This window comes from Saccopteryx leptura, chromosome 2 (assembly GCF_036850995.1).
Source record: "Saccopteryx leptura isolate mSacLep1 chromosome 2, mSacLep1_pri_phased_curated, whole genome shotgun sequence".
Lineage (NCBI taxonomy): Eukaryota > Metazoa > Chordata > Mammalia > Chiroptera > Emballonuridae > Saccopteryx > Saccopteryx leptura.
In genome coordinates, this window is record NC_089504.1 from 229,504,303 (window position 1) to 229,529,674 (window position 25,372).

General features: G+C 39.4%; 1 protein-coding gene across 2 annotated transcripts in view; it reads right to left on the reverse strand.

Moving 5' to 3' along the window:
- LOC136393337 (solute carrier family 5 member 4-like) overlaps positions 1-11,604 on the reverse strand; it is a 28,505-nt gene extending 16,901 nt beyond the window's left edge. For both annotated transcript variants that reach the window (XM_066365951.1, XM_066365950.1), the window contains exons 1-6: positions 11,433-11,604; positions 10,667-10,738; positions 9,250-9,354; positions 6,555-6,614; positions 4,619-4,723; positions 1,061-1,166 (exon numbers count right to left, since the gene is read on the reverse strand). In XM_066365951.1, coding sequence (XP_066222048.1) covers positions 1,061-1,166; positions 4,619-4,723; positions 6,555-6,614; positions 9,250-9,354; positions 10,667-10,738; positions 11,433-11,591 — 607 coding nt within the window. In that variant the 5' untranslated portion in view covers positions 11,592-11,604. The remainder of the gene's footprint in view (positions 1-1,060; positions 1,167-4,618; positions 4,724-6,554; positions 6,615-9,249; positions 9,355-10,666; positions 10,739-11,432) is intronic.
- Between the last annotated feature and the right edge of the window lie 13,768 nt (positions 11,605-25,372).

Here is a 25,372-nt window from a genome sequence, read left to right on the forward strand (position 1 = left end):
CCGCTAAACGTCAAACAGTTCATATCGAGTACAGAGGAGTGCAAAAGTTATAAATCTTTATAATGGAATTTTTTAAAAAAATAAAGAAGTATTGCGAATCCATTCGACCAATTATTGGAAGTTAACCCTAGATTAGGCACATGCGGAATTCTTTTCTGCATATCACTATCTTCTCAAATATCTCGATTTCCAATAATCAAAGACACTTCCACTTCTGAGTAGCTGAGATTTTAAGTAGCGAAGAATATTAAAAATTTAATCATGGGCCGCATAAACTCATTATGCGGACCAGATGCGGCCCGCGGGCCGTATGTTGGCCATGCCTGCGCTAGACTCTTAGTCAACCAGACATTTCCTTTAGGAGAGGGTCATGGGGAAACATGATCGATCCTGAAAACAGGAGGTTCATGCCCTCATCTCTCACTTATTCTGAAACATATGCTCAATCCATGAAAATAGCCCCAGAACTTTCTTAGTGTTCAAGTTTTCTTTCTTTTTTCCCAAATGAGCTGGGATAGTTTAATTTTCATAAGTTAGTATGCATGAGTCACTATCCCAGTGTATCTGGTTCATGAAAACCAGCTTGGACTGTTGCCACACAGCTCCCCACAACCAGCCCACGGTTCCAGTTCTCCTTTTCTGATTCTGCCATTCAGAGCCCACTGCCTTGCCCAGGTATCCTGTACTCATTTGGGCCCTGCCTTGGATTTGTTAGTCTCATGTTTGAGCTGCTATTTCATCTTGACTCCCCTCCCCCATTGGTAAGATATACTGGACTCCAAATGCCAATCTGGGTAGTGAACACATCATTGAACCAAATTAGTGTTTCCCTGACTTACCTACCACATCATTATCCTCGACCAAGGTGTTCATACCTAATACTGAGGATTCTGTTTCTTTTGCTCTAGTTGTGTTTCTAGGCTGTGCCTGACTCTCAGAGTGGGAATAAAGGGGTATCCATACTTTGGCAGTGAAAAGGCTAAGGCTGAGGTTGCTAATTGCAGGTTGGGTTACATGAGCGGAGGATAGCATGACTGAGCTAAATATGTGGTGAACTCACCAGTGATCGTGTAGATGGCGGTGATAGCCAAGAGGATGAAGATCGCCAGGTAAAGATCCAAGCCCAGGGCCAGTTTAATGAATATGGCTCCAGAAAATATGTTTGACTATTAAGGGAATAGGCGGCAATGGAAAAAAAACACACTGCATCACTTAACTCTTCACTGATGACCTCCCACTAACAGTTACTGTAGCCATGCATGTTCTTACTAAAGTCTAGTTATGAACTCCTTGGTAGCCAGATCTTATCCTCAGAGGATCATTGTAGGACTGACCATAGAGAGGAACGATGAGTGAGTGAATGGAAAGTGAGAAACGTCTACACCCCAGCTTGTACAGACTACTATTTATGAATGTCAGCAGAGAAACACCGATTAGAACTAGGGTAATAGAGGAGTCACAGAGTAAATAATGGTTATTGTTCGGTAAATACTTAAGCATGTTTAGGGTAGTAGAAGAAGAAAAGAATGAGGCAAATGTATATTATTTAAATAGGGCGTGGGAGGGGATGAGTGATTCATACTTAAATTTTCTAGGTAAAGCAAGAGACAAGGCTTTCTGATAAGAGGCCAAAGATCTAGAGCTAAAAATGTGGAGAGTTTGAGATAGTCATTGAGAGGATGGAGTGTGTGTTGGGAGGAATATCATTAAAAAACACAGACTAAAGGATTATTGGTTGAGGTTTAAAGAGTGGTAGGGAGTTCTACAGAAGAGTACTAAGCTGAAAGGTAATGTCCACCCAGCTTTGTCTGGACTCTTGGGTCCCCAAAGTGTCCTCTCCAGTTTCCCTGATCTTTCTTCAGCAACTTGTGATGGTGGCACTTGGATTTGTCCCTTGAACTCTGATCCTCGCAGGTTCTATATCAAAAACCAAACCAAAGCAAAACCTGAGAAGTAGCATATAAGCATGTTAGCTAGAAACACAGAAGTAACATCCCTGGGTGCAGGCACAGAGTACGTGGGAAACTAGGTTTAGCCAGGGTTAGAGTTCTGCTTGGGGAGTTCAATGGAAGGAGAGAGAAACGATGTGCTGATGGGCCATAAAATCTAAGGAGCAGGAAAGCATGAGTGAGGTGAGGGACAGGAATAAGGTGGCAGGATTCAGAATCAGAATTAGAGGCAGGTTTCCTTGTAGAACTTGGGTTTGGAAGGGGTGTCAGAGGAGATGGTAGATTTTTTCCTCTCTAAGATTTGAAATAAAATCTGTCTTTTTATCATCTCACTGGATGTTCGTGTTGGTGAAAAGTCTGTTCTTGATGATCTGTGTTTAGAACCTAACTCTGTGTTACATACACGAAGAACTTCCTACAACTTTGTTATTTCTGGGTTTTCAAGAAATGAAATGACTGTGTAAATGGAGGAAAAAATTTTTATAAAATTGGATATTTACCAAAAAATTATTTACCTTTTTAGAAAAGATATCACCTACTGAGATGTCACTCATTGTATTTGAGCTACCATGAAACGTACCTGCATCTATATGCATTTATATTGATCTAGATGGCGGTGGGGGTGGGGCAACTATTTAACCACAGCATTAGGACTTGTGTATTCATGTCTAATCATTTACATATTAACAAACATTATCTTATTATATATTTCTTAAAATTTATTTCTTTATATAATACAATTAAGGCATTAAATTTATGGTTTTAAAATTATATGTAAGTAGCTTATATTACCAATGATTTAAAAAAAAATTTGTTATACATAACTTGCTATTGTAGCCATTTTATCCTGTGCAATTTGATGGAATTAATTATATTCACTATGATTATAAAATATTTTTAATAAAAAGGACCATTTTTAATCCAGGATTTTCTTTTTTTTTTTTTTTAAAGACATTGGGACAATTGTCAATTTCTGAACAAAGTTTGTAGGATATATAATAGTATTAAAGTTAATTTCCTGGATTTTAAAATTTGCAGTGTGGTTTTCTAAAAGAATATCTGTATGCAATAAATTCTCAATATATGTATTATTGGAGGTTGAGAAGCAATGAACCAGATGATCTTTTTTGAACCTGGGGTAGGGGAGGACTGTGACAACTGACTTGTCTTAACTCCTTATAATATAATGATCTGTTTATCAAGTAACCAGGGACAGACTCTGTATCAGAGTGTAATAGTACACAAAAGGTTGTACATAAGATTAATTATTATTAATATCACTTAAAGCATAACCTTGTAGGTAAGAATGGACTCCTGCTATTGTATCTCTTTAGCTGACCACAGGGTCTGCACAGTCAGTCACACATATGCCCGTGGTCTTCCCTGCTCCTCCATTCATCTCCCTGTCATTGCATCCCTCCCTCCCACCAGGATTCTTCTGCCACAAGAGGCTGCATCCCCAGGGCTTCATCCTGTTCTAGCACCTTGTTCATGACCTTTAGGACCACAAAGCTGTTGAGGTCCAAGCCAGAGAAAACGGGTAGATCACTGATTCTCACCCACTTGTGGAAGAGTACAAGCTTCTCTGCTTCCCTTGGCCCCTCCTCTTTCCTTTGCTGGGCAATTGTGTAATGCCCCCCCCCCCAGTACTCCACGAGGATGACTTCCATTCCTACCCCTTTCCTGGGTATCCATATCATATCTCTTACACTTGTCCACACTCTACTCAAGCTCACATTTGAAATATTTTCAGATACTGTCACAAAGCGCTAACAATTTCACGGTTAAATTCTTATCTCCTTAGCCACACTGTGAACTCCTCGTGCACAGGAATCTTTGATACCCCTGGCATGGAGCTCAACAATATGCGATAAGCGCTGGGAAATGCTCACTCTGCATTAGGAAGGTTCATGCCATCTAATCTAAGCAGCTGGTTTATTTCCAACAACTCAGATCAACAGCAATAGTGAGGGTCAGCTTCTTTCATGAGCTGCATAGACTATGAACTTGAGGAGATTATTCCATTAGTCACTGACATATGAAAGCGAGTGAATTACTCTTTGTTTTCTCATGTGCTGCTGAGTCTTTAGATTTCCTTTATTTCCTCAATGATTATCTTCAAGGAATTTAATTTAAATGAATTTTAGAATTCTTTTAACACTTATTTGTGATACAAGGTTTGTACAAAGGCAGTCTTAGATAAAATAAATGTAAGGAAAGTCAGTATAATAATACAAACACTTTCTCTCACATGTCAGAAATCAAGCTGAAAATGAAAACATAGACAAAGAAAGCAAAGAAGTTCATGTGCAGTGGAGGAGCAGGGGACCAGGGGATCCTCCTCTTTTGTGCTAAATAGCTGTGCTACTTGAATGAGACAATTGTTCTTTCTGTACATCCAGTTTTTCATATCCTTAATAAAAGGATGGCTTTACACTCTGCAGCCTTTCATGAATCATAAGTCTCTTACTCTATGTATGCAGGATCTCTGAAGCTATTTTCTTCCCATAAAAACCTGGTAGAGACACCACAGGTAGTTTAAGACATTCACCTTGCTTAACCCTGTCTATAGTTGATAGACCACACACACATCCAGCTCTGTGATTTTAACACTCTGATCCCATCACCTCAATCTCAGGAAGTTAAAAGGCCAGGAGCATTGAACTCACTGAGATGTTCAAAGCCACACAGTTGAAGAGGGAGAGGATAGAGAAGTAGACCTGGAGTCGCTTCCCACCAAATCGCTTCCTTAGATATTCTGGCATGGTCACCACCTGCAGAGACAGACATCACTAGGATTTATCTGCAGATTCAAGCACATTCAGATTATTCAGCATTTACAAAGCATCTTTGGGCAGGTAAGCTTGAATGTGGCACTTTAGGAAATCAATGTAAAAAGGTACAATGTCTTGAGAGAGCTGCAAGCCTAGAATGAACATAGACATTGGAATCAGACTTCTTGGGATATATTTCCAGGGCCGACATTCACTAGAAGTATAACATTTGCCAAATGACTCTCTCTCTGAATTTCCACTATCTCATCTGTAAAGTAGGGTTTTCATATGATAGAAGATGTAAAATATCCATACCACTGCCAAATGCATAGTAAACATGCAACAAATAACTTTTATTATTTTCACCAATAATGTGACAGTTTAGTAAAAATATTACTTGTAAATAATAAGCCACAATTATGGTTACACAGTAAATTAATAACTTTTATTATTTTCACCAATAATGTGACAGTTTAGTAAAAATATTACTTGTAAATAATAAGCCACAATTATGGTTACACAGTAAATTAATAATCGAACAAATTGCAAATATACATTTGGCTATATATTTTTGTGATTTTTTTTATTGGCAGGAAGAGATTTACATTAAATTCCCTCTTAGTGAAAAGCCTGTGGTTGTCAATACTGAAATATGAGAGCGACTGTGACTGGGCAGCAGAAAAGGCACAGCTTTCTGGTTGCATCACAGCAGACTGAGCTCATGATGTTATCATCTTCCCCAGTATAAAAGGACATTAAATAAATATTTATATAATATCACCAAAAACAAGAAAGGGAATCCCTGGTGGCTCACAACTGAGGAACCCCTAAAAGGTGGTAAGCCAATAACACATGCAGGAGTTCTGTGAAGTGAGAGGCAATAAGCATTTATTTTCGATCAAAGAAAAACTACTTGGGAAGCACTGATAGAGGCAGAAGCCCAAACAGTATTCTGATTAAGAGACAAAGGCAATAGGTATTTATGAGAAAGGGAATGGAACAATTGCATAAATAGAAGGAATGCATTTCTATTGGTGCTGCTGTTAATATAACAGTGATATTAATTCTAAACAATGTTTTAAGTTTTCAGTCCTATAGTCATCAGTCCAGTAGTCAGAATATCTGCTTTCTTGTTATCTTTGCAATCAGTTCTTTGGGATGCAAAGTTGCTTTAGGCCCAGTCCAATGGTTATTTTGCCCTGTTTGAACATCCCAAAGGTTTGAGGCATAAGATGGGCAAGGCGGTTCCTCTGGGATGGCAGCCCCAACTCCACTTTAAGGTGGCACCAGTCATGATTATTTTTATAGGTCCTTGCACCAAGGACAGCACCATCAAACAAAGCTTGTTTAAGCCTGGAGCCAGAAGAGACTCGGGATGAGCAAATAGGGAATATACGGGTTCCTGCAGGAGACTAGCCAGAAGGCTTGCCCACCAATACCCTCAAACTCGGGATTTATTTCAGGCTAGAGCACCCATGGTCTGAGTACCGGAGCAGAAGGAATAAGTGCAGGAGCGAGGCTCACGGAGACAGAGACACCCAGATTGAAGGGGAGCCACCATAGCTGTGGTCTATCCCGCCCATCATTAAAAAAGAAAACTCTTTACAAATGTCCAAATGCCATGTGTTGGTGCGGCTGTGGGAAAAAGGGTACCATTACAGTAGGGATGGCCAGGGCACTGCTGGCAGCAGCAGTACTTAGTGGATTTTTGTATAGGTAAGCCCAGACACCTGGTACAAATGGCATTACTCAGGTTTCATAAAGGAGTAGAAGGAATGAACAAATAAATGAACTCCTGACGGATGTGCTGAGAACACCTGTGGACACTCACCCCTGACTTGATGTATATGGGGACGAAGACCCACCCTAGGACCAGCAACAGCAGCAGGGCCTACAAGAAACCAACAAAAGAGTGTGAACTTAGAGAGGTTTGGCTTGTGAGCCTTGTCACTTCATGACCTCTGAGTCTGAAAATAAAATATGCTAAGTTCTTACTTGATGTCACAGGTAGATTCTTGGAACTGCGACTTTAAACAAAATGGTATATAACTTGATGTGTATCAAGTTTCCCACAGGCTAATTGATATACACAAGAATTAAGTTCCTATGGCATATTTCTAGTCACAAAAACACCACCAAGCTTCTAAATAAAGATTCCAAATACATCTAATATTAAACATTAAAATAAATGTGAGCTAGACGTACATTTAAGAAAAATGAATAAACATAAGTAAGATCATCATTTTCCAAACCACTTATTCCAGTTCAGAGTTACAGGTGGCCATAGCCTGTCCCAGCAGCTTGGGGTGCTGAGAGGGACCGCCACCCTAGACAGGACGTCTTTCTGTCACAGGGTGCACTCACACCCATTCCTATTCACTTAGACTGGGACAACGTAAACACAGCAATTCACCTCAAATCTTTGGGACATAGGAAGAAACAGGAGTGCCCCAAGAATGCCCACACAGATGTGAGGAGAATATGCAAACTCTACACAGACAGTAACTTCTGCCGGGAATCAATTTTTTTTCATTAACACAATGAAGCAACATTGAACAAAATGATGTTATTCAACGACTTGCTATAAGTTTGCTCAGATTCTATCCCACTCAACCAATTATGATTCATCTCTGTTTTCTTTTTCTTTTAAAAAGTTTTTCTTGAGAAGCAGGGAGGTGGATAGACAGACTTCCGCATGCTCCCCGACTGGGATCCACCCAGCAATCCCCCTATTGGGAGATGCTCTGCCCATCTTGGGCATTGCTATGTTGTTTGGCAACGGAGCGATTTTAGTGCCCGAGGCGAGGCCATGGAGCCATCCTTAGCACCAAGGCCAACTTGTTCCAACCGAGTCATGGCTGCGGAAGGAGAAGAGAGAGCTAGAAAGAGAAGGAAGAGGGGAAGAGGTGGAGAGGCAGTTGGGCACTTCTCCTGTGTGCCTTGACCAGGAATCAAACCCGGGATATCCACTTGCTGGGTCCATGCTTTACCACTGAGCCAACCAGACAGAGCCCATCTCTGTTTTCATGATCCAGAGGCCATTTCCTGGGGCTCAGGATGTGACAAAAGATGCAAAGTGAAAAATAAACAAAAGGTAAGAGAGCACTGGAAGGTCATACCATCTTTGTCAAAAGGAATTATTATTGAATGGCAGGAATTACATATAGTGTGACAAAACAATGAGAAAGAAATTTGAAGATACAGGATATTCCGGTGATTCCCAAGTCTTTCCCCTTATAATAATGATAGTGACATAATCTTGCACTAATATTAATGTTTACAAACTCTTCACAGATATCACTCATGCTGCTCATGAAACAACCAGGTGAGGCAGATATGACAAGCACAACTAATCCTGTCCTATGGAAGGGAAATATGAGCCTCAAAGAGGTTATAAAAGCCCAAGGTCACAGGCTAAAAGAGCCAGGTTATTGGCAGCCTTATAATCACACCTGCTGGGGCCATAGTGCCTTTTGTTCTTGTCTCTGGAGACTGGCTCCATTCTGGAGTCCCTGATACGGCTGGAGTAAAACTAGGGGCAAAATCTGCAACAAAGGAGAGGCACTGGTATTTGGAAGGACTCAAGGTCACTTCCAGAGTTCATCCAGAGATTGTCTGTCCACACTACTACTATGATCCAACTTTCTTCCACATAAGCACCTTCCTCTGACTGATACACAGACACATGAGCATGCACACCCTAGAAAGGATAAGAGAGAAGAACAGAAAAAACTCACGCAGCTCAAGAAATATTTAGGGCATGTGTTCAGCCAAGTGTTAGATGATGGGGTGATATAAGTGACATGAGAGGAGGTGGTCCCTGTCCTTAAAACACTTAAGGTCTAATTAAGGGGACACAGCTCCTACTGATGAAATAAATGGCAGTAGAATGATTAAGAACTCAATTACAAAAAGTCTTGTAGAATCACCCTACTGTTGCTGTCACTTCCTTAGTCAGGCCCCCCTGGTCAGTTTCTAGGTGTCCTTCTGGCATCAGCACCCGGAAGCTCCCTCCTCAGGTGCCCAGCCCTACCCATTATCTGCGATGGACACTGTCCTGTGTGAGATCTCTCAGGACTCTACACGTGCTGCTCTCCGTGTACTTACTACACAGTAGTAAATGCATACCTGTCTCTCCCACGAGAGTGTAAGTTTTCAAAAGAAGGGACTGTTGCTTTTACAGTTTTTTTTGTTGCCTGCATCCAAATCAGAGCCGGACACATAGTGTAATAGCTCGAGTGAGAGCTAAAATGATCAAGGGAGTCAAGTGAAAGTGGGAACCAACTCATATAGAAGTTACATTCCTGGTGGGAATAACTGCTTCAGCGAAATCTCAGAGGCAGGAGCGCGACTGGAGTGGCCCAGGCAGGAAGTTCAAACACGGAATGTGCTCAAAGAGAAAAGTATAGAAATCACACCCAAGAGGAGTTTATCTCATGCAGACTCCTAGAAAAACATTGGATAGAGGTTTATAAATTATTTAGATTTTCTTTTTATTTAAGCAAAAAGCTTATGATGTCACTTACATTCCATTCAAATGTTGCAGTGGCGATTCCAGAAGTGGCTCCGGTCCCAGCCAGACCCACAAAATGGCCACTGCCGATGTTACTGGCGAAGAGAGAGGCGCCCATCTGGAATCCAAAAGAAGAGAGTAGGATCAGATTTATGAGCCTCAAATCAGACTTCTTAAAAGCAAGTAAATGCTGAGATGTTTTCTTCACTACTGCTTAGGGCAGGAGCCAGCAAACTATAAGCTGTGAGCTGAATCCAGCTTCTGGGTTGGTAAGCTGAAAACATGTTTTACATTTTTGAATACAGTAGTTAAAAAAAAAAAAAAACAAGCCTGACCAGGTGGTGGTGCAGTGAATAGAGCGTTGGACTGGGATGCAGAGGTCCGAGAACCTGAGGTCGCCAGCTTGAGCGTGGGCTCATCTGGTTTGAGGAAAGCTCACCAGCTTGGACCCAAGGTCGCTGGCTCCAGCAAAGGGTCACTCCATCTGCTGAAGGCCCACGGTCAAGGCACATATGAGAAAGCAATCAATGAACAACTAAGGTTTCGCAACGAAAAACTGATGATTGATGCTTCTCATCTCTCTCTGGTCCTGTCTGTCTGTCCCTGTCTATCCCTCTCTCTGACTCACTCTCTGTCTCTGTAAAAAATAAAATAAAAAAAAATCGAAAGAATATTATTTTGTCATATGGAAAGTTATATGAAATTCACATTTCTGTGCCCATAAATAATTTTATTGGAGCCCAGCCATGCTCTTTGTTTTTATGTATTGACTAGGGCTGCTTCTGTGCTTTAGTGGCGGAGTTGCGTATTGGCCCATAAATTCTAATATATTCCAATGCCACACTATACCTGCTCACATAATTGGTGACACACTGTCATCTAATGGAATGATGGGGTAAAGCCCCGAGGTGAGGGATTTAGGAAAAGAGACACTAGCAAGTAGGCAACCAACACATATCAGAAATGATCAACATAACCAAAGTTTTCTTCACCCAGTTTTATTTATTTATTTATTTTTGTATTTTTCTGAAGTGAGAGAGGGGAGATAGAGAGACAGGCTCCTGCTCATGCCTGACCAGGATCCACCTGGCATGCCCACCAGGGGACGTTGCTCCATTGCAACCGGACCCATTCTAGTACCTGAGGTGGAGGCCATGGAGCCATCCTCAACACCAAGGCCAACTTTGTTCCAATGGAGCCTTGGCCATAGGAAGGGAAGAGAGAGATAGAGAAAAAGGAGAGGGGGAAGGGTGGAGAAGCAGATGACTGCTTCTCCTGTGTGCCCTGGCCGGGAATTGAACCCAGGACTTCCACACACTGGGTCGATCCTCTACAGCTGAGCCAACCAGCCAGAGCCTCCCAGTGTTTTCTTTATTTACTCTTAGACACACACACAGGAAATTCATCTCTTAGAAACTCTGACCACTCACCGGCCACCAGGCTATATCTCGACCAGCCAGGAAGAAGCCTCCGACAGTACTCCGGTTGGTTTTCAGCATAGCCTGGGCAGAAGGGAAGACACGTGACAGACCACATCCAATGTTCCCAAGATGCCCCAAATACTGTGGTCATGGTGTTTATGAAAGTGATCTTTTCCAGCTCTCCTGAAGAGAGAAACATTTTCCTGGAAACTGTGATATAGCATCAATTTTTAAAGAACTTCCAAATCATAGTTTCATAGAAACCCAGGAACTTCAGGAAATTATATTTCTCAATGTTTGTCCTAATTGCTATATTCACTTTCATTTATGAAAACAATGTGAGGTATTACTGAAACTTGGTGGAAGAAGATCTGTAGCCCCAAATTCATTCATTACTAAAAGAAAGAGTTAGCATCAGTGAATTAAATATCCAACTCAACTAAGTTAGAAAGTGAGCAAATAACAAAGGAAAAGAAGTGAGAGAAGAAAAATAATGTCCTTATTCATTATTCCACATGTTGGAGATGCTGAACAGATTAAGTCTAATGTACATAGTGCTGGCCCCATTCATACATTGGGGCTGTTAGGGAGAATAAATTAAGTCAGTGTAAGCGTTATTGATGTCACACACAAGAAAATGATTCTGAGAAAGACAATAAAATCTGTGACAGTAGTTACTGTTATCGGAGTTTTGTCACACCACACTTTTGCCTCCCTTAGATGCTTACCCTCAAGCCGTGTGCCCACCCTAAATCCCTATTGGACTTCTACATACCCACAGTCCAACAGCCATCACTACCACGAAGTAGATGACAATGACGGAGATGTCGGCGGCATTTCTGAGGCGCTCTGACATCTCAGGAAGGCCAGGAGTCCCATTCACGGTGCTGGGGCTTACTGTGCTGGCCATGACTGCAGGTGGTGCTATCCCCATGCCCAGGAATGGCTCTTTCCTTGTATAGGATCTGGGTTAATGATCAGCCTTGAGCACGTGAGGCACACTATCAGAACTAGCTCCTGGGCATGGGACCTTTAAACCTATTATCCGGAGCTCGGAGACCCTGGCCTCCAGCAGTCAGTGTTGGGCTAAGTGCAGTGTGAGAATGAAAGGAGAGAGACAAGAAGTCAGGTGACAACTGGAGGTGGAGAGTGGGGTTTTCACTGGTTGGAAATACAGTCTTTATGAGGATTTGACCACCCCCTGGAAAACCATAATTCTAGTCTCTGCTTCTTAGAGCTTGACTTTTTAAATTTATTAAATTTATTTTTTAGATTAAATTTACTGAGGTGACACTGGTTGACATAATTATACAGTTTTGAAGTGCAAAATACAACATATCTCTGTACACAATATTGTGTGTTTACCTATCTCTCTTTCCCAAGTCAAGTCTTTGTCCACTACCACCTCTGACAATCACGACACTGTTGTTCGTGTCCATGAGTTTTTCCTTCTTTTGGTCCTTTTTTGTTCTATCTCTCCACTCCCTCACCCAATCCCCTACCCCCAACAACTGTCCGCCTGCTCTCCATGTGAGTCTGTCTCTACTTTGCTTGTTAGTTCATATTGTTCATTAGATTCCACATGAGTGAAATTATATGGTATTTATCTTTCTTTGACTGGCTTATTCCATTTAGCATAATATTCTCCAGGTCCATCCATGCTGTCACAAAAGATAAGATTTCTTTCTTTTTTATGGTTGCATAGTATTTCATTGTGTAAATATACCACAACTTTTTTATCCACTCATCTACTGATGGGCACTTGGGCTGTTTCCAGATCTTGGCTATTGTAAATAATGCTGCAATGAATATAGGGGTGCACATATTTTCTCAAATTAGTGTTTTGGGATTCTTAGGATATATTCCTAGAAGTGGGATTGCTAGGTCAAAAGGAAGCTCCATTTTTAATTTTTTGAGATAACTCCATACTGCTTTCCATAGTACCTGCATCAATCTGCATTCCCATCAAGAGGGCACGTGGAATCCCTTTTCTCCACATCCTTGCCAACACTTGTTGTTTGTTAATTTATTGATATAATAGTCATTTTGATAGGTGTGAAGTGATATCTCATTGTGGTTTTAATTTGCACTTCTTTGATGATTAGTGATGTTGAGCATCTTTTTATGTCTATTGGCCATCTGTATGTCCTCTTTAGAAAAATGTCTATTCAAGTCCTTTGCCCATCTTTTAATCAGATTGTTTGTTTTTTGATATTGAGTTTTATAAGTTCTTTATAAATCTCAACTATTAAGCACTTATTAGATGTATTGGTGAATATGTTCTCCCATTCAGTGGATTGTTTTTTCATTTTGTTGATGGTTTCCTTTGCTGTGCAAAAACTTTTAGTTTGATGTAGTCCCATTTGTTTATCTTTTCTTCTTATTTCCCTTGCCTGAGGACATATATCTGAAAAAATATTTCTATGAGAAAGGTCCAAGATTTTACTGCCTATGTCTTTTTTCTAGAATTTTTATAGTTTCATGTTTTATATTTAAGTCTTTAATCCATTTGGATTTATTCTTGTGTATGGGTGTAAGAAGATGACCTACTTTCATTTTTTTTGCATGTATCTGTTATATTTTCCCAACACCAATTATTGAATAGACTATCTTTACTCCATTGTAAGTTCTTGCCTCCTTTGTCAAATATTGATTGAACATAAAGGTGTGGGTTGATTTCTGGGCTCTCTATTCTGTCCCATTGATTTATATGTTTGTTTTTATGCCAGTACCATGTTGTTTTGGTTACTATGGCATTGTAGCATAGTTTGATATCAGGAAATATGATTTCTCCAACTTTGTTCTTCTTTTTCAAGATTGTTGTGGCTACTTGGGGTCTTTTTTAGTTCCATATAAGTTTTTGGAATAGTTGGCCTTGTTCTGTGAATTACACCATTGGTATCTTGATAAGAATTGTGTTGAATCTATAGATTGCTTTGGGTAATATGGACATTTTAATGATGTTACTTGAGTTTGACTTTTTTAGATTCCATATGTTAGTGAGATCATATAGTATTTGTAGCTCTGTGTCTGGCTTATTTTACTTAACATGAATGTCCTTTAATTTTATCCATGTTATTACAATGGGAGGGTTTTCTTATTTTTTAAGGTCAAATAATATTCCATTGTGTATGTCACATTTTCTTTATCCACTCGACTGTCATCAGACACTTAGATCATTTTCACATATTGGCTATTGTGAATAATGCTGTGATGAACATGGTACTGCAGATAACTCTGTAAGATACTGATTCTGTTTCCTTTAAATGCACCCCCTGACATGGGATTACTCGATCACATGTTAGATCTATCAATACTTTTAAGTTTTTGGGTAAGCTCCATAGTATTTTCCATAATGACAGAATCAGTTCACATTCTTACTAATAGTGCACCTTCCACATTCTTGCAAACACTTGTTACCTCTTGCCTTTTTGATAATAGCCATCTTAACAGGCATAAAGTGATATCTCATTTTGGTTTTGATATGCATTTCCCTGATGATTAGTTATGTTGAGCACCTTTTCTTCCCCTTACTTGCCAGATTCGTGTGCTCACCAGCCTGCTAGATTCTACTTCTAGTCACATTTCAAGCTCACATCCTCGTGGTTTCCCTGTCATGGACCCGTGCACACAACTACACCCTCTCCTTGCTGAGTTTCTCCAATTTATGTTATTTTAAAAATTACGTTATTAAAAGAATATTTAAATACAGAAACCTGAGAATGTCACTGCTATGTTAAAAGTGTTCAATGTCTTTCAAGTATATGAAGCCCCAGATCCCAAGGGGCATATAAAGCATCCTTCCCCCTCTCAGCTGCACTCTCTCTGTTCTTTCCCTTTCTGCCTAGTCTTTCCCACTTCACCACCTTCTACAGGTGGCATCACAGAGGACTTCCGCCACCTCTTGGATGTCCCTTGATCTTAAATTTTACAGGAGTTTAATTCCTTTTGTTTCTTCTTCATTCAATGATATTTCTGCTATTCCTTTAGAGCTAGATCAAGTTCCACCTCCTTTGGAAGACCCAAATATTAAGAGTCATGTAGTAAAAGGCTGTGTTGATCATCATAACATTAAGGCCTAAGATAGCGGTGGGCACATTGGAAGCATAAAAATAATGTGCATTGCAAACTCTGGTAACCCAGTTAAAACCAGGAAAGTCCCAGGAGTAAGAGTCTTTGAGGAAAGACAGCTCTAATTGAACCAGCAGGGGGCGCTGTGGGACTAACCATGGAGAGTTGGCTAGTGGCCACTCCCAGTTGGATCAATTCCAAGACAGTGGCAAGCAGAGACTTTTGTTCACTGTTGGGGGCTTTGTAGCTGTGTCCCCTGAGGAGGGGCATCAATGGAATCATAGGTGGTATTTTTTTAATTGGATAACAGAAGCCTGAATTCCAGCAGAAGTCTGGGAGCTCTACTCAATTTTTCTCGAGATTTTACTGGTTCTAAAATAAGCAACATGGTTCTGTGGTTTTCTGTGGTTCAGAATTCTCTTTCTTTGGGTTCCCAAATGCATCATTAATGTATTACTTGATATGATATGATATGATATGATATGATATGATATGATATGATATGATATGATGATATGATATGATATGACATAATACAATATCATTTGGGTCAGAGTATGGCCTCTCTGACCATCTCTGGGCTCCAGCCTGAGGTGGAGGCTGATGACCACTGCTCAGCATGGGACAGGAGCCTCAGGACTCACACAGTGCTCCAGGCCAGTGGGGAAGTGAGACACAAACCCTGAGCTCCCCTGGCCTCACCTAGCATGTGGGGACCTCACAGAGCACCATTTAACTGGCTCATGGAAGGACAAGGGCTGGGTTCCAAATGACAATGATGTATGCTATTCAGGAATATTAAAAACAATATGTTAAAATGTCTGGAACCACATAATCGGCAAATGTATATAGCTAACACCATTGCAAATATATTTATGGTGATTAAAATATGTATACTCATAAAAAAGGTGAAAAGGAATATAAGAGTTAACTAAGGGAATATATATTTTTCCAGATTTTTTTTTTCTATTCCAGTTGAAGGTGCTGGATTCACATGCTCTGAGGGCCCACCTCTCTGACTTGGGTAGCCAATCACCAAGGTCACCGGCATCTGGCCTCCACGCCTTTCTTGGTCTTGGCACCTGCCTTGACCTCTGATCCAAGGGCTTGCTCTTTCTCTCTGCCAAGGAGATCACTTGACTCACCCTACAGATCCAAACCTATGCATCAGACTTTTTGTAGTCTCTGGCCCAACTTCCCTGCACCCCTCAACATGCACACAGGGCCATTTCCCCATAGGCGTGCTCTTGTTGCACTCCTTAACTGTCTTGTTACATACATGTGCAGCATCTGGAAACAGCAGGCAAAGTTAGGGCTGCAGGGTTACAGTTGACAGAGATTGACATTTTGAAAAGAAAAGATAGTTTTCCTATAAGATAAAAATCCAGGTGTGAGTGTATCATGGTTACAATGGTGCATCTAATGAGGCTTCTTCTCACTCCGTGGTCTTGGGCAGTGACATCGGGAATAATTACAGTTCAGAAAAGATGCTCTACCCACGTGCTTAGTGTTATCACAAGTGGCTGGACAATGTGGGTCCTATGGCCAGCAGGGGGCACTGTGTGATGTTCTGAGAGTGCAGGTTTGTGACAGCTGGTAAACCACTCAGGGGCTCTAGGGAATTTGGGCAAACTGTGTCCTCACTGGTGTGTGACTTTCCTCTACCTGTGATACCCTCACCCTCATCACCCCATGAGCTCCTGGGTCTGGTTGCAGATTTGGGTCTTTTTTTATATGGAGCCTGCCCATATCGGGTCCAGGAAGGGCTGATAGATAGTGAGAATCCAGAATGCATGTGGGTAGAGTAAGTTGGCTGCTGGGGGGGGTGGGTCTGTAAGGCACAGCTGGTGGGCGTTATCCCCACAGTCAGGTTTCTGGAGGCAGAGCTCTAGGCATCCTTAACATTCTCTAGAGCTTCCACCCTCAGTCCTTCATAAACGGGGCATTTGCAAGGGGTTAAAGTAATGGGGTCCCTGGGAGCACACAGGATCTGTCTTCTCCTCTGGCCCCCAGGAAGCAGGTGAGCTGTGATATTAGACTCACTAGCCCGGTGTTTCCCAACGTGGGGCCCACGCCCCACAGGGAGGCAATTCGATAGTTAAGGGGGGCAATTTGAAAATGGACTCAACATGACTTTAACTCTTCCACCCGGGCCATTTAAAAGCAATGCTAGATATCGGTGCCAAATTTAACAAAAAATGCAATTCTTAAATAATTGCGGTAAATAATTATTAAGTATAATTTCGTTTGATGAGACCAAAATATCAACTGGGTGATTGGCGTCAAGTAAACTTCGTCCTGGGTTCACCGCGGAGCGTGCCGTCTGCTGCGGGGAACCCCAGACGTTTTAAAAACTCGCTAAACAACGCAGTTATTCTCACCTAATTGGCCCATCGCAACTTCTGTAGTGTTTCACATCATTCAGTTGGTGTTAATTTGAAATAAGTGTCAGTCAAAACTGCTGTAAAAGATCATTGATTTAATAAATATACATATATATTGTATAGATATAATTGGTAAGTATTTGATTTTATTTTTATCAATATTAAACTCTTTATTAAGTACTTCTTGCATCGGGGCTAGAAAGCACTAATATTTGATAAATATTATTGGGGCTATAATAGTGCATGCACGACAATTTTAATTTTAGAAGCATAACTTTCCAGAAAATTTTGTCAAGTGGAAAAAATATAGATACCTTTTGATTTGTGGTGGTAGTGTAGTAAATGTGTTATATACATTTAAATAAATATGAATTTTTAGTATACATTTACTCTATGTCACATTGAATATATTTTAACACATATTTTAATATTAGTTTTTAATTGATCTTATTTTTATTTCTTATAGCCCATAGTAAAATGAGTGGTGCAAGCAAGAAAAAAACTCGTCAATATTCGAAGGAATATTTAAAATTTGGGTTCATACCCGCTGTTCACGATGAGCGGATTCCTTTTTGTCTTTTATGCCAGCAATGCTTGACCAATGAATCAATGAAACGAGGTCGTCTTGAGGCGCATTTGAAGGCGAAACATAGTGCTCATATTAATTCAGATTTGAGTTACTTTAAAACTTTAAAGAAAAATTTTGAAAAAAGAACAACATTAAAGTCTCTATTTACTGCTCATACTTTAACTAATAATCGTGTTCTTGAGGCTAGTTATCAAATTTCTTTATTCATCGCTAAAACTGGAGAAAATCACACTATAGGAGAGAATTTAATAAAACTGTCAATATCAGCATTTCTTAAAACAGTTCTTGAAAAAGATTTAAAAGCTATGCCACTCAGTAACAATTCTGTTAGCAGAAGAATAGACGAAATGAGTGAGGATGTTGAAAAACAACTTATTGAAAAGCTGAAAACAAGAAAATTCTCCTTGCAAATGGATGAATCAACTTTGAGAGACAGTGAGGCAGTATTGATAACTTACATAAGATATATTGATAAAGGACATTTTGCTGAAGAAATGTTGTTCTGTAAAAGATTAGAAAGCACCACTACCTCCAAAGATATATATAATAAGCTAAAAAACTACTTAGATGTCAATGGTATACCAATGAAAAATATAACATCTTGTGCTGCAGATGTGCTCCCAATATGATGGGCAAGAAAAATGGCTGCTTAAAATTGATGAAAGATGCGAATCCAGAAATGATTCTTGTGCATTGTGTTATTCATAGGGAAAACTTGGTAGCTAAAAACATCTCGTCTGTTCTGAATGAAGTATTACATACAGTAATAAAGTGTGTTAATGCTATTAAAGCTAGTGCCAAATATGAGCGTCTTTTCAAGCTATTTTGTGAAGAACAAAATGAAGACCATGTGAGACTTTTACTTCATACTGAAGTAAGATGGCTATCTAAAGGAAACTGTTTGAAAAGATTTATGGAACTGTTTGATACTCTTAGTGATTTTTTAAGCAACAAACCTGAAATGAAGTATCTGTTAACAATAGATGGTAAAGCATTTGTGAGTTATTTAGCCGATATCTTTGAAAAACTAAATATATTAAATAAGCAACTTCAAGGAACAAATAAAACTCTTGTTGATGCAAAAGCAAAGATATTTGGTTTCATTACCAATATTGAGTTATGTCAGAAACATATTAACAACAAAAACTTTAAACAGTTTCATTGGCTCCAAAAATGTGAAGTAACTGATACCGCTTTACTTGTTATTGTCAATCATTTGAATATTCTATCGGCTGATTTAAAAGAAAGATTTTCTGATTTAAAACAAATTGATTTCCCAACATGGATGATGTAGCCAATGTTAGTGGATTTGTCTGATATATAAAATATGCAGTATCAAGAAGAACTCGCAGAATTGCAAAATGATGAGTCAGTTAAAGCTTTATTTAATATCAAAGGAGCGATGGCATGGCTTTGTGAGGAAACAGAAATCAAATACCCAAATTCAACCAAATGTGCAAGAAAACTATTGCTACCGTTTCCATCTTCATTTTTAGCTGAATGTGGATTTAGTGCTGTAAATGATTTACTGGTAAAAAAAAGAAATCGGCTGGATAATAACACAACGTGGAGACTTGAGACTAAAGCTAACCAAATTGGAACCTAATATAAAATCTCTGTGCAGCAAGCAGCAAGCTCAAGGATCACACTAAATTAAAATAATAAATTAATATAGAAAAATCTGTATTAAAATTATTTGGAATTTAAATTTCTGTTTTTCATTATATGTTTTGAAATTTTACTTAGTGTGTTTTGTTAACAATTTCATAGTGATTTCTTCCTAGAACCTATCATTTATGTTTATTAAGTGAACAAATCTATTTTTTAATGTTAAAAATTATGTATGTTACATAGGGGGGGACATAAAAATTTTAGAAAGGTTAAGGTGGGGCATGGCACAAAAAAGGTTGGGAAACACTGCACTAGCCTCTGTCTCACTGTATTGGTTACTTGGTTAGAAGGCCACCGCTTTCTGCAATGGAAGCCTTAGAAACATAGGTAATTTTGATGCAGTTGGGCATCAAGAAGCATTATAAATGAGACGATTGTTGTTCCCTGAACTTCAGCCTGAGAGGGAGACTAATTATTAGCGTAGATCTTAAATAATAGCTTCAGGGCTTATACTGTGATCTTGGCCCCAGGGAGGTGGGCCAAGCCCTCCCCTGGCATCCTTTGCCTAGCCATTTGCTCCCCTGTCACAACTTATGAGCAACACTGGGTCACTGGGGGTATGTTTGCTGTTACTTCTGCCACCAGCACCTGAAGATATAAGGCATCTTAGGTCTTTAGCAATGTCTACTTGTGCGGTCCCCTCAAGGCCTAGACCTGACCATTGATAACTTTTGTTTGCATTGTCTAATAATAGTTACCAACAATATTGAATAATAATGAAGGTAATGGACAGTTTTCCCTTTTCCTGATCTTAGTGAGAATATCCCTCATTAACAGAGATGCTGACTTTAGGACCAAATTATATGTGTGTGGGGTAGAACATATATTACCATATTAAAAGTGCATCTTTCTGTTTCTATTTTCTTAACTGTTTTTTATTAGGAATAGTTGTTAAGTTTAATAAGTATCTCTTTCTGAATCTGTTGAGACAATAAGATTTTATCTTTTGATCTATTAATATGGTATTTTATAATCAAATATATCTTAATATTGAGCCAAACTTGCATTTCTGAAATAAATCCCACTTGGTAGTCGTATTACTATTTTGGTATTGAATTTTATTTGTTAATTTTTTATTTAGAAATTTTATATCAATATGTAATAACTTGGTCTTAAAATGTACTTTTTATATATTTCTTTGTTTTGCTTAAGTATGTGTTATATGTTTATTTTTTAAATGAGAATGAGAAAATTTCCTCTGATTTTTCTGTGCTTTGCAAAAAATTATGAAGCAAACAGATTGGAATCATCTGATCTTTGAAGATTGGTAAGAAATGTCCTGTTGAACTACCTGAGTCGCATATCTTAGAGTAGTTCAATGATAACACCTTTTTTTTCTGAAGATATTGATCTGCTTAAATTTTTTTACCTTTAATAAAACCAGTTTTACTTTTTTCAAAAAAAAAGTATGCATTTCATCCAGTAGTTTTTTAAGAACAGAAGTTAACATTTGGATTTTTTTCATTTTTCAATATTTTTCATATATTTGCATTATCCATTTTCACTGAATAAGTTTAGTAAATAATTTTCATATTCTATCATTTAAAAAAGAATTTTGATGTGTCAGTTTGATCTAATGTTTTCCTAGCCTCTACCCCATAAACTGTTGCTTCTATTGTGATGGGGAGATGGTTGTTTCTCACTTGTCTTTCTAAAATCTTGTACTGAAAAGAACTCTAAAACTTTTCCCTTTGCTTCATTTTGATGGTTCTCACAGAGCTCTCTCGCTTTCCTTTTAATTATCTCTTCACCTAAAGCATTACGTCTCCTAGAAGTCCTTTACTGTAATGTCAGTGCTCTGGCTTCCCCGCCTTCTTTTTCTGTATCTCCCCCTTTCAGCAGTGGTTTTGGATTAATATTAGACTTGCTCACGGCTAGCTTTCCCCTTCATCTTCCCAGATTTCTTGACGGACCTTGCTTTCTGCTTCGACTGTGGCTGATGGTGGAAGAGTGAAAGAGAGCCTGCAGGCATTTGGTATCTGTGTATCCACTTACTTATGAATGCATTTCTCTTACATGTAATTTGAAGTCTGAACATTTTCTTATTGTTTTAGTGGGAATGTGGATGATGTGTAGTTTCATTTGTCCTCTTTTTTTTGTGATTTTTTAAACATGATTTTTAATTTATTTATTCATTTTTAGAGAGGAGAGGGAGAGACAGAGAGAGGATAGAGAGACAGAGAGAGAGAAGGGGGGGAGGAGCTGGAAGCATCAACTCCCATATGTGCCTTGACCAGGCAAGCCCAGGGTTTCGAACTGGCGACCTCAGCATTTCCAGGTCGACGCTTTATCCACTGTGCCACCACAAGTCAGGCTGTCCTCTTTTTTTTTTATTGAGCACGTATTAAAATTTTTTAATTTGAATTTCTTGGGGTGACATTGGTTAATAAAATGATACAGGTTTCAGGTGCGCGGTTCTACAACACATCATCTGTATAGTGCACTGTGCGATCACCACCCCAAGTCAAGTCTCCCTCCATCACCATCGACCCCCTCTCCCCTCCTCCAGCTCCTTCCACCCCCTTTCCCTTCTCCAACCCCACACTGTGGTTTGTGTCTATAAGTGTTTTTTTTTTTTCTTTGCTTAATCCCTTTACCTTTTTCTTGAGCATGGATTTTTAAAGAAATATAGCAAGTACTTCAAATTTCCTTGGTGGACATTATCTCAGCTTCCCAGAATTTTTTATTCTAAATTTTGGAAAAAGGAGAGTGTCATAAGCAAAATGGTGGATGGGAAATCTACAACCCACACTGCCCCACAGAAACAGGTATTGGGCAGTCATCTACAGAGAAAAGTACTTGGTGGGAGCTTTGGAATCCTGGTAAAAGGTTGAAAGCCCCAGTGGACCCTGAGACTGGGGAGGGTCAGTTTGGAAAGCAGACTCATGCATCAGAGGCAGGCTGCTATCTGTTGTCCCTGCTGGAGAATTGAGACTCAGATTCAGCCTGGCTGTCTGCAGTACTGTGTCTCTGGCCCCTTTCATCAGGGGATCTGGAAGGAGCCCTGCCTCCAAGTGCCGCTGGTTAACAGTCCCACTGAGCTTGGACCTGACTGTGGTCCGTGAAGCAGTACTAAGACCTGGCTCAGCCCTGCTGTAATGTGTTTGAGGTGGTTTTGTCTTCCCTGGGGACTGCTCAGGGGAATTGGCAGAAGCCACACCCTTAGACACCCTTGGTAACAGGCTTACCAACTTTGGCCCCAACTGCGTGGTCCCTGAAGCAGTCCCATGACCCAGCTCCAGCCCTGCTCTGCTGTGGTCCAGAGGCAGTTCTGTCTAACAAGGAACCAGCCCAGTGACCTGATAGGAACACTCTCAGGGACCTGGTATGAGGCACACCTGACTGCACCTTTGGGAATAAGCCTGTCATTCATGACCCCAAATGTGGAATCAGAAATAGCTGTGAGTCTGGGCTTCAGCCCTGCTTGACTGAAATCCTGGAGATGGTCCCATCAGATTAAGGACTTGGGATAACAGGTCTTTACCTGCCAAAAGTAGTCATATCAACTGAGAGAGGCAGCTGCTCTTTCAATGCATAGAAACCAATGCAGCATTCCATGGATTGAAAAATATCAGGCAAACATGACACCACTAAAAAAAATAAAAATAAAAAAGCTCCAGTAACTATTCCTAAAGAAAAGGAAATCCACGAACTGCTTGACTAAGAATTCAAAATAATCAGCTTCATAAGCAACAAGAGAACAATGATAGATGACTAAACAAAACCAGGAAAATAGTATATGAACAAAATAAGAAATTTAACAATGAAATAGAAACCTTAAAAAAGAACCAAGCAGGATTCTGGGAGCTAAAGAATATAATTACTGAATTGAAAAATTCAAAGGCCAAAAAAGTAAAAAATAATCAACAGCAGGCTTAATCATACAGAAGAAAGTCAGGGAAATCAAAGACAAGTCATTTGAAATAATTAGTAATTCTACCAATTAAATTAAATGGATTAAACTCCCCAAACAAAAAACATAGAGTGGTGCAACTGATTGAACAAAAAAAAACCAAACCAAACAAAACAAAATAAAACAAAAAAAAAGAAAAAAAAAGAAAAAGTAAAGAAAAGAAAAAAACCCTCCACAAGATCCAGCAAAATACTACTGCCTACAAGAGGCTTGCTTTAAGCTTATGGATTTAAAGACACATATAAATTGAAAGTGAAGAGATAGGGAAATTATTCCACACAAATTGTAACTAAAAGAGAGTGGGGGTGACTATACTTATAGCAGAAAAAATATACTTTCAGTCAAAATCCATCACAAGGGATGAAGAAAGTCACTATATAATGATAAAGGTACTCAATTTACCATGGGATATAACAATTATAAACATACAGGAAGCTAACACCAGAATATCTAAATATATAAAGCAAATATTAACAGAACTGATGGGAAGAATAGCAATACACTAAGACTAGGAAACTTTAATACTTCCGTAACAATGAATAGATCCAGACAGAAAATCATAAGGAATAAACAGACTGAGCAACATATAGACCAGATAAACGTAACAGGCATGCACAGAACGTTTCATCCAAAAGAATACACATTCTTCTCAACTGCACACAGGACATTCTTTTTTTTTTAATAAATAAATTTTTATTAATTTTAATGGGGTGACATCAATAAATCAGGGTACATATATTCAAAGAAAACATGTCCAGGTTATCTTGTCATTCAATTATGTTGCATAACCATCACCCAAAGTCAGATTGTCCTCCGTCACCTTCTATCTAGTTTTCTTTGTGCCCCTCCCCCTCCTCCTCCCCCTCCCCCTCCCCCTCTCCCTCTTTCCCTCCCCCTGCCCCCTGTAATCACCACAGTCTTGTCCATGTCTCTTAGTCTCGTTTTTATGTCCCAACAATGTGAGGAATCCTGCAGTTCTTGTTTTTTTCTGATCTACTTATTTCACTCTGTATAATGTTATCAAGATCCCACCATTTTGTTGTAAGTGATCCGATGTCATCATTTCTTATGGCTGAATAGTGTACCATGGTGTATATGTGCCACATCTTCTTTATCCAGTCTTCTATTTTTTTTACAGTGATTAAAGCCTTTAAGCAAACTCTTGGCCATACAGCAAGAATCCATAAAAGAGTAGTGTCCTTAACAAGTTCACCAAGTCCAAGTTGGCCCCAACACCGTGCCAGGTCCCTGATAAATGCAACCCAACCCCAGTTCAGTCTGTTAGGAGCTGTCCCAAGGAGCAGGAGTCCAGGAAAAGTCCGCATGGCACTGGAATTGTTGTCACAATTCTATACTTTGCAGCTCACGTCCAAGTCCCAATGACTGCTGCTTCTAGCTGGTAATGATTCAGGTAGACTGGAAAAGCCATCTGCAGCATGGCACACAGGACATTCTGCATAATGTATCATATTGGGGCACAAAACAAGTCTTAACAAATTTAATAAGATTGAAATTGTATCAAGTATCTTTCTGACCACAATACTATGAAACTAGAAATTAAGATCAGGAGAAAAAATTTTAATTTTATAAATATATGGAAATTAAAAAACACATTCTTGAAAATCTAATGGGTAAAAGAAGGAGTCAAAAGGAAATTAAAAAGATATAGTGACATTAGAATTTAACGGGTAAATTCTACCCAATATTTAAAGGATAATTAGTGTGAATCTTCCTCAAACTCTTCCAAAAAGTAAAGAGGAGTTTATTCTGCATCTTGGTGAACAATCTCTTAATCTCTTTGAAATCACTTTATGGAGGTGATTTAGTTCAGAACAGAGTTTCTGAGGCTTGACAGTACTGACTATGAGGGCAGGGTCACTGTCTGTGGAGGGGGCTGTTCTGTGCATGTTGGGCATTTAGAAACATCCTTTGGGCTCCATACATCACAGGCCAGTAGCACCCTGCTCTCTAAGTCATTACCAACAAAACACCTTCAGATATTTCCAAATATCTCCTGGCAGTGGGTAACTACTCCAGTTTGAGAACTGCTGGTTTAAAGGGACATGTTCTCAGCTCTTGGACATCTT